Source organism: Populus euphratica, unplaced genomic scaffold, assembly GCF_000495115.2.
Source record: "Populus euphratica unplaced genomic scaffold, PopEup_1.0 scaffold34.1, whole genome shotgun sequence".
Lineage (NCBI taxonomy): Eukaryota > Viridiplantae > Streptophyta > Magnoliopsida > Malpighiales > Salicaceae > Populus > Populus euphratica.
The window spans coordinates 545,715-561,103 of NW_011499883.1; the positions used below are offsets into that span (position 1 = coordinate 545,715).

General features: G+C 35.6%; 1 protein-coding gene across 2 annotated transcripts in view; it reads left to right on the forward strand.

Moving 5' to 3' along the window:
- LOC105129774 (serine/threonine-protein kinase TOR-like) overlaps positions 1–15,389 on the forward strand; it is a 29,928-nt gene that overhangs the window by 14,190 nt on the left and 349 nt on the right. For both annotated transcript variants that reach the window (XM_011031982.1, XM_011031983.1), the window contains exons 25-56: positions 117–240; positions 361–546; positions 1,149–1,301; positions 1,369–1,521; positions 3,026–3,097; positions 3,207–3,341; positions 3,461–3,522; positions 3,637–3,734; positions 4,985–5,094; positions 5,172–5,345; positions 5,446–5,511; positions 5,649–5,717; positions 5,824–5,934; positions 6,246–6,386; positions 6,487–6,615; positions 6,743–6,908; positions 7,000–7,214; positions 7,605–7,811; positions 8,288–8,401; positions 8,481–8,684; positions 8,970–9,050; positions 11,925–11,999; positions 12,080–12,146; positions 12,227–12,387; positions 12,498–12,671; positions 12,820–12,948; positions 13,029–13,112; positions 13,710–13,771; positions 13,850–13,922; positions 14,026–14,160; positions 14,581–14,754; positions 14,837–15,096. In XM_011031982.1, the coding sequence (XP_011030284.1) occupies positions 117–240; positions 361–546; positions 1,149–1,301; positions 1,369–1,521; positions 3,026–3,097; positions 3,207–3,341; positions 3,461–3,522; positions 3,637–3,734; positions 4,985–5,094; positions 5,172–5,345; positions 5,446–5,511; positions 5,649–5,717; positions 5,824–5,934; positions 6,246–6,386; positions 6,487–6,615; positions 6,743–6,908; positions 7,000–7,214; positions 7,605–7,811; positions 8,288–8,401; positions 8,481–8,684; positions 8,970–9,050; positions 11,925–11,999; positions 12,080–12,146; positions 12,227–12,387; positions 12,498–12,671; positions 12,820–12,948; positions 13,029–13,112; positions 13,710–13,771; positions 13,850–13,922; positions 14,026–14,160; positions 14,581–14,754; positions 14,837–15,096 (4,164 nt within the window). The remainder of the gene's footprint in view (positions 1–116; positions 241–360; positions 547–1,148; positions 1,302–1,368; positions 1,522–3,025; positions 3,098–3,206; positions 3,342–3,460; positions 3,523–3,636; positions 3,735–4,984; positions 5,095–5,171; positions 5,346–5,445; positions 5,512–5,648; positions 5,718–5,823; positions 5,935–6,245; positions 6,387–6,486; positions 6,616–6,742; positions 6,909–6,999; positions 7,215–7,604; positions 7,812–8,287; positions 8,402–8,480; positions 8,685–8,969; positions 9,051–11,924; positions 12,000–12,079; positions 12,147–12,226; positions 12,388–12,497; positions 12,672–12,819; positions 12,949–13,028; positions 13,113–13,709; positions 13,772–13,849; positions 13,923–14,025; positions 14,161–14,580; positions 14,755–14,836; positions 15,097–15,389) is intronic.

The window sequence follows — 15,389 nt, forward strand, 5'->3', positions numbered from 1 at the left end:
TTCACCTTGGAAACAATATTGTAACTTTATTATGAATGCCCAATTCCATATTTTTTGGGTACTTGTTGCCTTTTTCTCTAGCATGAGGATCCAAATGTGCAACTTGTAATTTTCAGGAAGAATGATGAACTCCGGAAAGATGCTGTTGATGCACTCTGTTGTTTAGCTCATGCATTAGGGGAGGATTTCACCATTTTCATCCCATCAATCCACAAACTCTTGCTGAAGCATCGATTGCGGGTCTGTGCTTATTTGACTTGCTAATATAACAACCTTCTCTTGGGTTGCTGCATTATATTTCAGAATTGATATGACTATTTTTTCCCTCTTAATTTAAATTTAAGTTCTTTCTGTTGTCAGCATAAAGAATTTGAAGAAATTGAAGGACGCTTGAGGAGACGTGAACCTATAATCTTGGGGAGTACAGCTGCACAAAGATTGAGCAGACGACTTCCAGTGGAGGTTATTAGTGACCCTTTAAATGATATGGATAATGATCCTTATGAAGATGGGATTGACATGCAACGACATCTCAGAGGCCATCAGGTAACTTTGTCTTATGAGTGTATGCTCAATGGTTTTTGTTACTGATTTTTGTTTAGTTTATAGGCTATACCAAGTTTTTAAGTAAAAGACTAGATTGCTAGCTCCGGATATTTTGTTAGTGTGCATGTAAAAAGCTATAAATATTAAATGATTTAGGTTAATTATTTCATGTGCATGGTTTTGATTGTCAAAAGATCATCCAACTTAAAAAGCTAAGCTATTAGGTGAGACCAGAACAGTTTTATATTACTTCCAGATATTCCCTCAAGTTATAGCCCATAGGGCTTGAATCCTGGACAAAACACGGGCATGTACCAAGTTATAAGCATGCCATACACGTAGTAGCATTCTAGCACTGACTAATAAGCCATAATACTGGTGCATTGTGCTTATCTAAAAATATTGTGGAATCTTATTCTAAAATTGCCTATTGGAGACCTACCCTGAATAGATGAATTACCCATGCTTTAAGCCCAATTGGCTCTTGTTTGAGAGGGCATGTTAAAAATATTGACTTTACTGTTCCAGCGCATGGCATTTTATCTCAACCATGCCTGCATTATTGTCCTGTTGAGTGGTTTAACTAATGTAAGTTTGTGAAGGTTAATGATGGTAGATTACGTACTGCTGGGGAGGCTTCTCAGCGCAGTACAAGAGAAGATTGGGCAGAGTGGATGAGGCATTTGAGCATTGAACTTCTAAAGGAGTCTCCTTCTCCAGCTTTACGAACCTGTGCAAGGCTTGCACAGTTACAGGTATGGACAATAGCACTGTTTATGAGCCTACCCTTGCTGTTTCCATTCTGATCCACAGCTTTTGTAGCCTTTTGTTGGACGAGAGTTATTTGCTGCTGGTTTTGTTAGCTGCTGGGCACAACTGAATGAGGCTAGTCAGAAACATTTGGTTCGGAGTTTGGAGATGGCATTTTCATCCCCAAATATTCCTCCAGAGATTCTAGCAACACTTCTTAACCTGGTATGTCTGGTTGGGATTTTGTTTTTTATTAATAAGTTAAGAAACCACATTGTGGTTTAAGATGGAAATTTTTTTTTCCATCCTTGTGCACTGGAGTCTATTGCTTGGTTTGTTAAGTGTGTGAAAGCTATTATTTATTGCTTTGTTTTTTAGTAACCAACTAAAAATTTCCCTACAACTTAAACAGTTGGAGGTTTGTATAGCTATGTATTTAAAACTCCGCGACCTGAATAGATAACTCTCTGTTTGGCCATGTGTCAGCCTGACTTCATCTTAGCAATGATACTTATTCCAAATATTGATGCTACAGGTGGCGTAGAAACAATTCAATGAAACTAGTCCCTTTTCTTCTATTTTTCCCTTTTTATCAGCATAGGAATGGGCAATAAATTTTGGGCAAAGCTTGCAAGAGCAAGTAAAGCTCAAATTATTTATGGTGTTCCATTTCTTCCACATTTGAAAATTTAAGTTCAGAATTTCCCAAACTTTAGGCCACTATATAACTTTTACGAGGATTTACCTGAATCTTCACATGATGCATAATTTTTCAATTAAAAAAATATTTCGGTAATGGTCATGATTTCTCATGAAATGATATCTGGTAATGTTTATCCTTTTTTGGTTTCCCTATTAATGATAATTGGAAATTTGGATTGTGCATTGAGATTAAAGGAACAGATTATAAGGACATGCAAGATTTAGTTGTATAATCCATTGCTTTCATTAAGAAGTTATCCTATGCTATTTTCTCTGATATCCGGTGCCAGCATTATAAAATTTGTCGAGAGGACTCATTGTGATGCTGGACAGCCTTGAAATATAAAATTTTAGTGTTTTAGATGGGAATTTGGATAGGGTGTAATGTATGTTGAATTGGGTTTTAGATTAAGGATGTGTTTTAGGAGAATTTGGGGGTTGATTTGGGCTGTGAATAATAATAAGTTATTGTATCATTAAGAAATTAAAATATAAGAAAGAAGAAGAAAGAGTGTTTAGTGAAAAGGAATAGGAAGAAATAACACGGTTACAATCCTTAAACCAAATCAAATACTTGTAATTTCATTTTAAATTCCTAGATGCACCAAAAACCCTAGTAGTCCTGATCTAAACACAATAAAAATCTAAGTAGGAAAGGCAAAACACAATAAAAAAAATCCTAACCATAATCCGTGTCCTAAATAAACTAAGATTCTGAAGTAGTCCTGATCTAAACACAATAAAAATAAACGTGTCCTAAATAAACTAAGATTCTGAATCGTATTAACATTCCTGATTAAAACAAATCCCTAAATACTCTAGTTTTACAGGATATGTTAAAATATACAGTAACTGTAATTTCCAAACCTTTCTCTCTCATTGACCTCACCTCATTGTTTCATCTTGGCTCCTAAATTGTGAAAAGGAAGTTAAAAATAATGTATGTAGTCCTTGTGAATTTTGACGTGTTTTCCCTGTTCTGCTATTAGATGAAGGGTGTGCTGATCTTATTGATGTTTCTTTGCAGGCAGAGTTCATGGAACATGATGAGAAACCTCTACCTATAGACATCAGCCTTCTTGGCGCTCTTGCAGATAAGGTTTTTTTCCTACTAATAAGCAACTCTATAACTGCATATCCCTCATGCTTCTGTCTATATTAAAAATTGTATATTTCATTCTTTGTTTACGGTGAATGCTACATTCCAGTGTCATGCATTTGCCAAGGCTTTACATTATAAAGAAATGGAATTCGAAGGTTCACGCTCCAAGAAGATGGATGCCAATCCTGTTGCTGTTGTTGAAACTCTCATTCATATAAATAATCAGCTACACCAGCACGAGGTCTGTTTTGAGGAAGAGCAATGTTTTACTTCAGCTGCCTCTTTAAAACCTCTTTAAAAATTTCTGTCAGTTTGTCTTAATCTCTGATCATTCTTATCTCATCCATTGTTGATTCTTAGGCTGCTGTTGGAATATTGACCTATGCCCAACAACTCTTGGATGTTCAACTTAAGGAGTCATGGTATTATCAAGCATTGACATGAAAGGAATATATATCTGTACTCTGAATAAAACATCGATGTTTATTGTATCAGATAAAAATATCTTATACTTAAATTTTCCTGCATTTTTTTAGGTATGAGAAGTTGCAACGTTGGGATGATGCTCTCAAAGCATACACTGTCAAAGCCTCCCAAGTTTCGAGTCCACATCTTGTACTGGAAGCTACATTAGGTTTGCATTAATTAGTCCATGTTGGTTGTTATGAACGCTTGATTTATTTTCATTTCTATAGTTAATTTCTTGGAGTCATTCCATCATATCAGCCCACCTTTTTATATAAAAAATCTGATCTTGGCTCTTTTTTGCTATGTGCTTAAAATGAAGAGGAAATTGGTGGAATCAAATGAAGAAATCGACTGTGATATCGGGGAACCACTAATTTCTGAAAGCTAGTTCATGTATATACTGATTGTATCAAATGTTCAGTATGGCTTTTCGTGGGTCAGGATAGCCTAGGAAGTCGGATGTCCAATAAGGATTCTCTCTTGTTTTTTCTTGGTCTATGGGGAGGCCCATTGGTTGCAATCTGAGTATTCCCCTTTTGTCTCTTCCATAATATGTGTGGGTTTCGATCCAAGTTTTTTGGTATGATGCCAAGTTGATGCAGCCTGGGAAGAGGAAAACAACACTAAACATAAATTATAGCTGAATATTGACTAAAACAGTAAAGAAAATTGACGTTGGAACAAGAAAAGGAGGTCTGAAGTTCACAGAGAAATCTCTAAAATTTGAAATTGATAGATAGGATTTAAAACATTGACTGATAAAAATATCCCTAGTAGACAATCATACTAGTTAAGACTCTAGTCCTAATTCTTGTAGGGAAGTTTTTTCTCATTTATATGTCAAATGTTAATCACATGACAACGAAATAATCCAAATAACTTAGACATTTATAGCTAAAAGAAAATTAATACGGAAAATATTAGAAACCTCGTGCATTACAAGTGACTGCTAGCTAAGCTAACCTGTATCCTCTCTGCTTGTATTGACTAACTGCACGGCTTTGCTTTTAGTCATTTCTTGTATCCAACTTGACGAAGCTTGTCAGATGATTTCTGCCAAGGGCTGTGATTGCTAACAGTAGTAACTAGTAAGTATCAGTTCTTACAGGATGAGCCATGTAGGATGTCCCTTTTGGTTTGCTGAAAGATCATCTTTGAATGAAGCATTTTTTATTTGCGATGGAAGCCACCTAGAGGCATTGATTCATTGGGCCTGCATTACCTTGATGGCCTATTCTTGCAATGACATCCCCCTTAAATCGTCCATTTAGATATTGAACTTTATACTCAGCTTCCTCCTATGTTTTTTTACAATTTGAGGGATGGGGATGCATTATGTTTTTATGCTTCCATATTCCAAGAGTTTAAAGATCTTGACTTATGTCCTGAAAGTAATCATCCTTGTGTTCTATGCAGGGAGGATGCGTTGCCTTGCTGCTTTAGCTCGTTGGGAAGAGCTTAACAACCTATGCAAGGAATATTGGACACCAGCTGAGCCATCTGCTCGATTGGAAATGGCTCCAATGGTTGTTTTCTGAACTTCATGCAGATTGCTTAACTTAATCCCTGTGCATGCTTACTTTTTGTGATGCACTTGTTTCAGGCTGCCAGCGCTGCTTGGAACATGGGTGAATGGGAGCAGATGGCAGAATATGTGTCTCGGTTAGATGATGGTGATGAAACCAAAATTCGGGGTTTGGGGAATACTGCTGCTAGTGGTGATGGAAGTAGCAACGGCACATTTTTCAGGGCTGTGCTATTAGTTCGTATAGGGAAGGTACTCTTTGAATTAGATCTGTATTAATTCCAATTTATTCAGTTTTTTTGTTTTTGTTTTGCGTGGTTACTCATTTCATTGTTACCATTGTTTCTGCAAGTATGATGAAGCTCGTGAGTATGTCGAGAGAGCTAGGAAGTGCTTGGCAACTGAGCTTGCTGCTTTGGTTAGTTTCTTATTTCATTACTATACATCCAATGAAGCGTGGGTTTTCAAGTCAGCTTTTGCATAAATGACTTCTCTTTCCAGATGAAATTCTTTCTTATCTACTCTTATGATATCTCAAGTTAGTTTCTTCTCTAGGTTCTGGAAAGCTATGAACGTGCTTATGTCAATATGGTCCGTGTTCAGCAGCTGTCAGAACTAGAGGAGGTTTGCTCAGTAGTTTTTGAGAATTCATCAACGTTTCTCATTCTATTTCTGCATACAGGCATGAAAATTAAACTGCAGTATGGAGTGCTAATTTGATTTTTAACAGGTCATTGACTATTGTACACTTCCTGTGGCAAATCCTGTTGCTGAAGGACGGCGGGCCCTTATTCGAAATATGTGGACAGAGAGGATACGAGGAGCAAAGAGAAATGTTGAGGTAGAGATGATTTTTATCATGTGACATCATTCTTGTTTCCTGCTAACTGGTTGAAGTTGAGATATTTTCCTGCAAGTGAATATTGCTAGATATGATGTGGTGGTATATGAAGTTTCCAGGATGTATGATTGTGAAAATGATGTCACATGAGGATGAGTAGTTCACGGCATTGAAAGCTAGGTTAAAAAAATATAGGAAGTTGACGAGAGTTTATTGACAATTACTTCCCACTTTTAGTGAAAAGCTTTTATGGATAGTGACAATTGTTTTTGCTCTGATCTGTTTGACCATTTTTATGCTTGATTTTTCAGGTCTGGCAACTTCTTTTGGCTGTAAGAGCGCTTGTGCTACCTCCAACGGAAGACATTGATAATTGGCTCAAGTTTGCTTCTCTTTGTCGAAAAAGTAATCGGATTAGTCAGGCTAGATCCACTTTGGTTAAACTTTTACAGGTCAGTGGTACATGTCTTGAGAAACTAACAAAGATGTTAATTTTGGGATTGACTTTCATTTGTCTTTGCATGCTGAAATCTTGTTTTGTGTTGTAAACAGTATGACCCTGAGACAAGTCCTGAAAATGTGCGATACCGTGGGCCTCCTCAAGTAATGCTGGCGTACTTGAAATATCAATGGTCACTTGGGGAGGATCACAAGCGAAAAGAAGCATTTGCTAGGTTGCAGGTGTGTATAACTGATTTAGCTGTGACCGTGTCAGGAACAATTACCATATTCATAAAGTCTCATTTGCTAATTCTGATTCTGATTCTCTTGCTACATATTTATCTTAACTGCCAAATAACTTTTACAGGATTTGGCCATAGAGCTTTCAAGTGCCCCAAATATGCAATCAATCACACCAATAGGTTTAGTGGGCAGCACGGGTCAAAATGTTCATCTCCTGGCACGTGTGTATCGTACACTTGGAGCCTGGCAGTGGACACTTTCTCCTGGTTTGGATGATGATTCCATACAAGGTGCCTGCTTCCTTTCCCCACTAATTTCTGCAAGAAATTTTGAGTTTTTCTTGTCTTATTTTTTTTATTCATTTTTTTTCCTTTTTGGCAGAGATTCTTTCATCATTCAGGAATGCCACCCAGTATGCGACTGAATGGGGAAAAGCATGGCACTCATGGGCTTTGTTCAATACAGCAGTGATGTCACAGTATACATTACAAGGGTTACCAAATGTGGCCTCACAGTTTGTTGTTTCTGCGGTCACTGGATATTTTCATTCAATAGCCTGTGCAGCAAATGCTAAAGGGGTTGATGATAGTTTACAGGTAAATAATACTCATATATAGGCTTCCTAAAAGAAAGCGGACACCATCTATTAACTGAAGCTTTCATTATAAACTTTGGTCTTTTCATTGTTGACTTTTCTATTTGTTCTTTCAACATTATAGCTTTAGTCACTATCTGTTGAATAGGCTTCTTGTTTGTTGTTGCAAGAGATGGAGATTATGGTGGGAATCTGGTCATAATTTCAATGAACCGCAGTTTGTACTTTCAAATTTATATGGAGATGTCTTGGCATGTATATGATCATTTTTAATACTGTTGGTATATATTTATATCGTGATGCCTTCATTTTTTGCAAGGGAGAGGAGTGTTTTTATTATGCATTGTTTCCCATTTTCCTGATATGTTATTAATTGTGCTATATTTTTCAGGATATACTCCGCCTTCTTACCTTGTGGTTCAACCATGGAGCTAGTGCAGAAGTTCAGATGGCACTGCAGAAAGGATTTTCTCATGTTAATATCAACACGTGGCTTGTTGTTCTACCTCAAATTATTGCCAGGATACATTCAAATACCCATGCTGTAAGAGAACTAATTCAGTCACTACTTGTGCGAATTGGACAAAGTCATCCACAGGTGAGCATTTTCCGCTTGATGCTTTCCAAATTGATAACCATGGTGTTTTACTATTAGATGGAGGAACTGAGATATAAAATTGTTGAGTTTGTGCATTGGATCTAGAATTCCATTTAAAAATCCAGGACTTTTTCAATTCAATTTTGCACTATAAAATGTTATTTGTTTATTGTTTCTTTGAGTTAATATTCTGCTGTATTTCATTTATTTAAGCATGGATAAAAACTTCTGAAAGTGAGAAAATCCTAATTGAATTGAAGTAAAAAACACAAGTTCTAAAAATTCTTATTGCAGTAACTAGATTTTGGCTACTCTATACCTAAAAGGTGGGAATCTTTCTTTATTCAACATGTGGAATCTATTCCAATACGTTCATAAAGGTTACTTTGGATGCACAAGTTTTACTTTGCATGTAGATTCTTGAGATAAATGCTTCTGGACCTCTGCATGTGTTTGAGGAACTGATATCTTTGCAGGCTCTTATGTATCCTCTTCTTGTGGCTTGTAAATCTATAAGCAATTTACGTAAAGCAGCTGCTGAGGAAGTGGTAAACAAAGTTCGAAAGCATAGTGGTGTGCTTGTGGATCAGGTTAATTAAGTGTCTATTTGCAATTGATTAATTGTTTGTTGTAGTTTGGTTTATCTTAATAATGATCTTTTATATGCAGGCACAACTTGTATCGACGGAATTAATTAGAGTTGCTATACTTTGGCATGAAATGTGGCATGAGGGACTGGAAGAAGCAAGTCGTTTGTATTTCGGCGAACATAACATTGAGGGAATGCTAAAGGTGCTAGAGCCTCTACATAAAATGCTCGAGGAGGGTGCTGTGAAGGAGAATATTACTATAAAAGAGAGAGCATTCATTGAGGTTGCTATTAATATTATTGCTGTAGTCATATAATATTTTTGCTCTGTGGTACCTGCTATCAGTGCATATGATCTTATTTTGAAACTGTTTTGATTTTTTAAGCACAGTTCAATTATTGAATTCTGGATGTTGCCTTTTGTTAGTCCGAATGTGCCATGTTTCTATTCTGAATCTTGAAACCTATTTATAATTCTTGAATCGGGTCATTTCTTGAAGCATCTAGCATTATGGCACACTGTTTCATTTATACATTTAGCTGATAACCATAAGCTGTTATGACTGCAGGCATACCGGCATGAATTGTTAGAGGCATGGGACTGTTGCATGAAGTACAAGAGAACTGTAAAAGAGGCGGAGCTTACTCAGGTATGATAGCTTGAGGGAATGATTTATGTGAGTTTTTATTTAGGTCTTTTCTGCTAGTTAAGAAAATGACAAGCGTTTCTTGTGTGTGCATGAATCTGCCTAGAGGTGAATGGTTTGGTTGGAAAATCATTGTTTTTTCTGATCGCCATTTTCAGATTTGCAAACATGGATCTTTTCCTTGTTGCCTTTTATACATAACTTTCACGTCAAAGCATAAAAAACATCAACAAATTTTTAGAGTGCCACTTAGTTTCATTAGACTACCAGAACTTCTTTACCTGTGATTCACGAGCTATTTTTTTCTTTTAATTTACTCACTTTCTATTATTTTTCAAGTTTTGTTGTTTGAACAATCTAAACAACAATACATGCATTTGTCTTGCATGCAGTCACCCTTGTAGGTTGCAGTTTAAGCCAAGTCCATTAAGGATATAGTTTAGGTGAAACTAGATCATTGACCCGTGCTACGCTGTGGGTCAGGTCAAATTTCTCTTGAACATAGGAAAAATGATCAAATGTTGCTTATTTTTTTTAGTGGACAAAAATTTAAACCTTACAGGGGTTGACATGATGTGACCTGGTTGACTTTATAGGTCCAAAAGTAACCTGAATGACCCGTAAAAACATAGTTTGTCCCAAAAATTTTCAAGATGATATTTTTTTAATATTAAGATAATAACTTATTGTATTAACTTTGTTCAGCTCTAGTTAACATGTAAAATTCGTGATCCAAGTTGTAAGACTGATAATCCTATAAAAAACAAATCAAAATAAATTATAAAGCCTAATTTTCAATTAACTCAGTGCTAAAGCAACTTGAGTTAACCTGTCCTAATTTTCAATTAACTCAGTGCTAAAGGATGAAATTGAAAAAAAAAAACCTAAAAAAGCAACTTGAGTTAACCTATTAAACTTGTGACTCGAAACATAAGACCGAGATAACCTCATAGAAAGAATATTGAAGCAAATTATGAAGTTCAATTCCCAATCAATTCAATGTTGAAGGATGAGACTTAAAAAAAGAAATCAATTAAAAAAACATAAAAAATAACCCAATTCAATCTATCAAACCTAGACATGCTACCAGGAAAACCTCATAGAAATAAAATAATAAACAAACAACTTAGTTTAACCCAAATTAACTTGCCAAATGTATAACTCTGGTCTTGAGATTGAGATAACTCAATAAAAAGCAATTGAAAACAAATGATGAAGCTCAATTCCCAATAGATCCTGTCAGATCTAATGTTGAACAATAAAATTTGTAAAAAATTTAATTAAAAAAATGACACAAAAATAAGCTGAGTAATATGGGTTTAACCCGTTATGCATTATTTACGGGTAATGAGATTGAGATAACCTTATAAAAATCAAATCAAAATAAATCATAAAGTGTAATTCTCAATCAAACACAATATTAAATCATGAAATCAGAAAAAAAAGTTTCAGTTAAAAAAAAGAAAAGAAAAAACATGTCAACAAGATTAACTTGTCAAACTCGGGTAATAAGATGGGGACAACTCAATAAAAATCAAATCCAATGTTGAAGGACATGAGATCGAGATAATCTCTTGGAAAGAAAATAAAAAAATGACTTGGTTAAAATACTAAAGCACGTTACCTTGATCACGAGACTAAGACATATGGAAAATAAATCAAAACAGATTATGAAGATCAATTCCCAACCGATCCAATATTGAATAATAAAACTAAATAAATAAATAAATTAAATAAAACATAAAAAACAACTCTAAATAACTCGGTTTAACCTGTTAAGCACTTTTCCTAGGTCATGAGACCAAATTAACATAATAGAAAGCTAATAAAACAAATCATGAAGTCGTATTTCCAATTAACCAAATATTAAAGGATAAAATTGGAAAAAACAGGTTAAATTAGGAGAGAAAAACCTAGCCAACTGGGTTAATTTACTAAACCCGCAATGTGTCATGAGAGTAGGATAATCTAATAAAAAACAAATTTGATATTAAAGGATAAAATTTTTAAAAAACATTAATTGAAAAAAAACCATATAAGAAAAAAAAAAAACAAAGGCAAAGGTTTTTTTTATGGGGGAACTATTCATTACTACAGTTCTTTCCCCATATATTTTAGAGTATTGTTAATATACTCTTTCTCCTCTGTCTAAATGCTGATACAACAACAAAGCCTTAATCTAACAAGTCAGGGCCAGCTACATGTATCTTTTTGCACCATTTGGTGTAATCATAAACCATATCCATCTCCATATTAAGGCTGTTTAAGTCATTCGATACCACTTCCATCCACAATGTTTGGTCTCCCTCCTCCTTCCACATTCTCCTTTTGATTTCTCTGACTGAATGCCTCTAGTGGCCTACTCTAAACATACCCAAATCATCTTAGTCATTCTTCTCATTTTATCTCCAATTTTCTGAACATTGGAAAATTGGTTAATTTCTAATATTTCCTTCTTTTTTTGTTGCCATTAACCATCTTAGCATGCACATCTCAACCACACTCATTTTATGGGTATGCTGTTTTCTTGCCCGAGATTCAGTCCTATACAGCATGGTTAGCATGGTTGGCCTATTGTGTCTTGTGGAACATACCTTTCACTGATAAAGTTTATATATATATATATATATATATATATATATATATATATATATATATATTTTGATGGGAAAGGAAGTTTTGAATGAAAATATGTTCCATATGTATGAACGAAGAACTAGAAATACACCTAAAATATCGAGAGGAGGAATATCTTTTTCCATTGCTGAAGTAATCTAGTCACATGTTAGGCTTGCTTAGTTGCAGCTATGGATGGGGAGGTGTGTGCTTGTATCAAAACTGAGAAGAAGCTAATGATATGAACTATGATTTGAACAGGCATGGGATCTATATTATCATGTCTTCAGACGAATAGACAAGCAGCTTCAAGTCATGACGACTCTTGACCTCCAGGCAAGAATGATATATCTTTATGTTGATTTTTAGCTTGTTATTGAAATGGAACTTACCATTCTCTGGTTGTGGAAAAATAGTCTGTTTCTCCTGAGCTGGTAGAATGCCGTAATTTGGAGCTTGCTGTTCCTGGAACATATCGTGCTGGTAATCCTAGTTACAAGTCTTATTAATTATCAAACCTCAGTTTCCTGGCTAATCCTTCAACTTGGTGTCTCATGCTTCAGATTCACCAGTAGTAACAATAGCATCATTTGCACCTGAGCTTGTTGTCATAACATCAAAACAGCGACCCCGGAAATTGACTATTCATGGGAGCGATGGGGAAGATCATGCCTTCTTACTGAAGGGACATGAAGATTTGCGCCAAGATGAACGTGTAATGCAGGTAAACTATGTTTTGCGCTTGAGATATTTATTATTGTGCTCTGTTGTGCTAGATGTTACTATTTGGGTCTAATTGCTGCTTAATGCTAAAAATCTGTTGGCTGTTGTCAGCTGTTTGGATTGGTGAATACTCTGCTGGAGAATTCGAGAAAAACTGTTGAGAAGGATTTGTCTATTCACCGATATGCTGTAATTCCATTATCTCCAAACAGTGGGTTAATTGAATGGGTTCCTAATTGTGACACACTACACCATCTCATTCGAGAATATAGGGATGCCAGAAAGGTACATTAAAGTTTATTTGTGAGTAATGGAGTAGTGGGGTGATGACTGTTGAAGTATCTGCCTTCATGTATTTAGTATATGGTTATGTCGGTATGTTGTCATGAGACTGCTGCAATTGATGGATTCCTGTTTGTCGTAATCATTTCAGATCACCCTAAATCAAGAGCACAAATACATGCTCAGTTTCGCTCCGGATTATGACAATTTACCTCTCATAGCTAAAGTTGAAGTCTTTGAGTATGCTCTTGACAATACTGAAGGGAATGACCTGGCTAGGGTATTATTCATCTCTTCAATATTTATTTCTTCCTCCCCTGTGGAAACTATTTCACTTTACCAACTAATGTTATCTGCCAGGTTCTTTGGTTAAAAAGTCGCACTTCTGAGGTATGGCTAGAAAGGCGAACAAATTACACACGGAGTTTAGCAGTCATGAGCATGGTATGTGTCCACCTTGTATTAATGTTTAGCAGTCATGGATATATTATGTGTCTGCCTTGTATTATTTAACAGCTTTCTTAAAGGATTCCATTCCTTGATTAATGAAACTCTCAATGAACGTCATTATATTGCCATTCTAGCTGGCAAGTTCTCCAAACAAACTTGCCAAATAATTGAATTGTGTTTTTTGGTTAACTTGAATACTTCACTGGGTATGACTTTTTGGCCATAATTTGACAATCATTTCTGGTTCCATATGTCTAAAAGATTTAGGACAGAAGCAGATGATCCCAAATCATCCTGTCCTTTATGCCTTTGAACTGTTCCAGATTATGAACAGGGAAATAAGGTCTTGATGCATCTAGTTGTTGGATTCAATGTTTTAACTCCTAGCCAAAGAAGTTTTTGCTGGCCATCTCACGTGCTTTTGTCTTCTAGGATTTTTAACCTTGCTTTGTTTCTACCAAATAAATTAATAAAGCTGCTTTGTTTTGATTCAGGGAACCTACAATCCTTTTCTTTTAATTCTCTCTTTATTGTTGAGTTTTTGATTTTTTGAAACATGTTAATTATTTAACGCTAATTGCTTTTTCTCAGGTTGGTTACCTTCTTGGTTTAGGTGATCGACACCCTAGTAACCTTATGCTACATCGCTACAGGTATATAATGATTAGAACAAAGCAGAGGAAAGAATAGTGCTAGTTTATGGGATTAATCATACTTGTTATGTTCTGCAGCGGGAAGATCTTGCATATTGACTTTGGAGATTGCTTTGAAGCTTCAATGAACCGGGAAAAGTTTCCTGAGAAGGTGCATTCTAGAAAAACTGCATTATCATACACTTCCTAATGCACATGATGGTTCTTTGAATTTAAAATGTGGCAGTATGCTTAAAATTATATTTTCAATGTAGGTTCCTTTCCGATTGACAAGAATGCTTCTGAAAGCTATGGAGGTTAGTGGTATAGAGGGCAATTTCCGCTCTACTTGTGAAAATGTGATGCAAGTTCTCCGTACACACAAGGATAGTGTTATGGCCATGATGGAGGTATGAACACTGCAGTTTATTTTTCTATTTAGTACTTCTATGAGCCTACTCCAGAGGGAAACAAAGATCAAATTAATTGCATGCTTTGAATATCTTCTGAAAGTCCACATTTGCAGAACAGTGGATACTGGTGAAAGCAACAGCAATCGTTAAGTATGCAAGAAGTTTAAAAATTTGCAATATTACAAACATTGTAAGACTATTAATTGTGTGAAAAACAAGTATACGTGTCGTTTCTTAACTTATAAGAAATTTATAGTGTTGAGGTGAATATATCCAGTTCAAGGAAGAAAAAAGGTGAAGGTTTCCAGTTGGTTAATATATTGGTCTGGTTTTCAATACAATGCTAAAAGGAAAATATAGATTCTTGTTTGTTGAAATGACAATAAGGTAAGTCAATCTGGTTCCCCTATTTTTCAGGCTTTTGTTCATGATCCCCTCATCAATTGGCGCCTTTTCAACTTTAATGAGGTCCCACAAATGTCAATGTTCACCAATAGTCATGTCCCTGCTGTTGTGAAGGCCGAGGAATCTGCTCCTAGTAGAGAGCTCCCTCAACCTCAACGCAGTGCTCGTGAGAGGGAACTTCTTCAGGTATCATATATTATCTTAAATGTAGGAACCTTTGCAATAATGTTCTTCAATGATGTTTATATATTCATTTGGTTTTATGTAGGCTGTTAATCAGCTTGGTGATGCTAATGAAGTTTTGAATGAACGTGCTGTGGTTGTCATGGCCCGGATGAGTAATAAACTGACTGGACGTGATTTCTCCGCTCCTTCATTTACTGCAAGCTCTATCCAACATGCAGTAGATCACAGCTCAATTTCTGGAGATACTCATGAAGTAGATCATGGCTTATCTGTTAAATTGCAAGTTCAGAAATTAATTATTCAAGCCACATCACATGAAAATCTGTGCCAAAATTATGTTGGGTATGATGCCACTGTGCCTTCCCGCCTTTTTTTACTTGTTTTATGCACACTCAAAGTTTTGTAACAAGGTGGCAAACACTGGCCAGTATGTGTTTAAAGATGACAAGCGGGTCAGTGTTGCTGTTGTTGGTATAACATGCATGGTTTCATTTAACTTCTTAGCAGAAATGACAGCTGAACGAAGGTGGCATTGAACAATTCCTTTTCACTTTTAATTTCATCATAAAAAGTTTGTTTCATGCCATTCTCGTCATCTAATTTTGCACTGATTGAAAGAACAATTCTACTAGTTA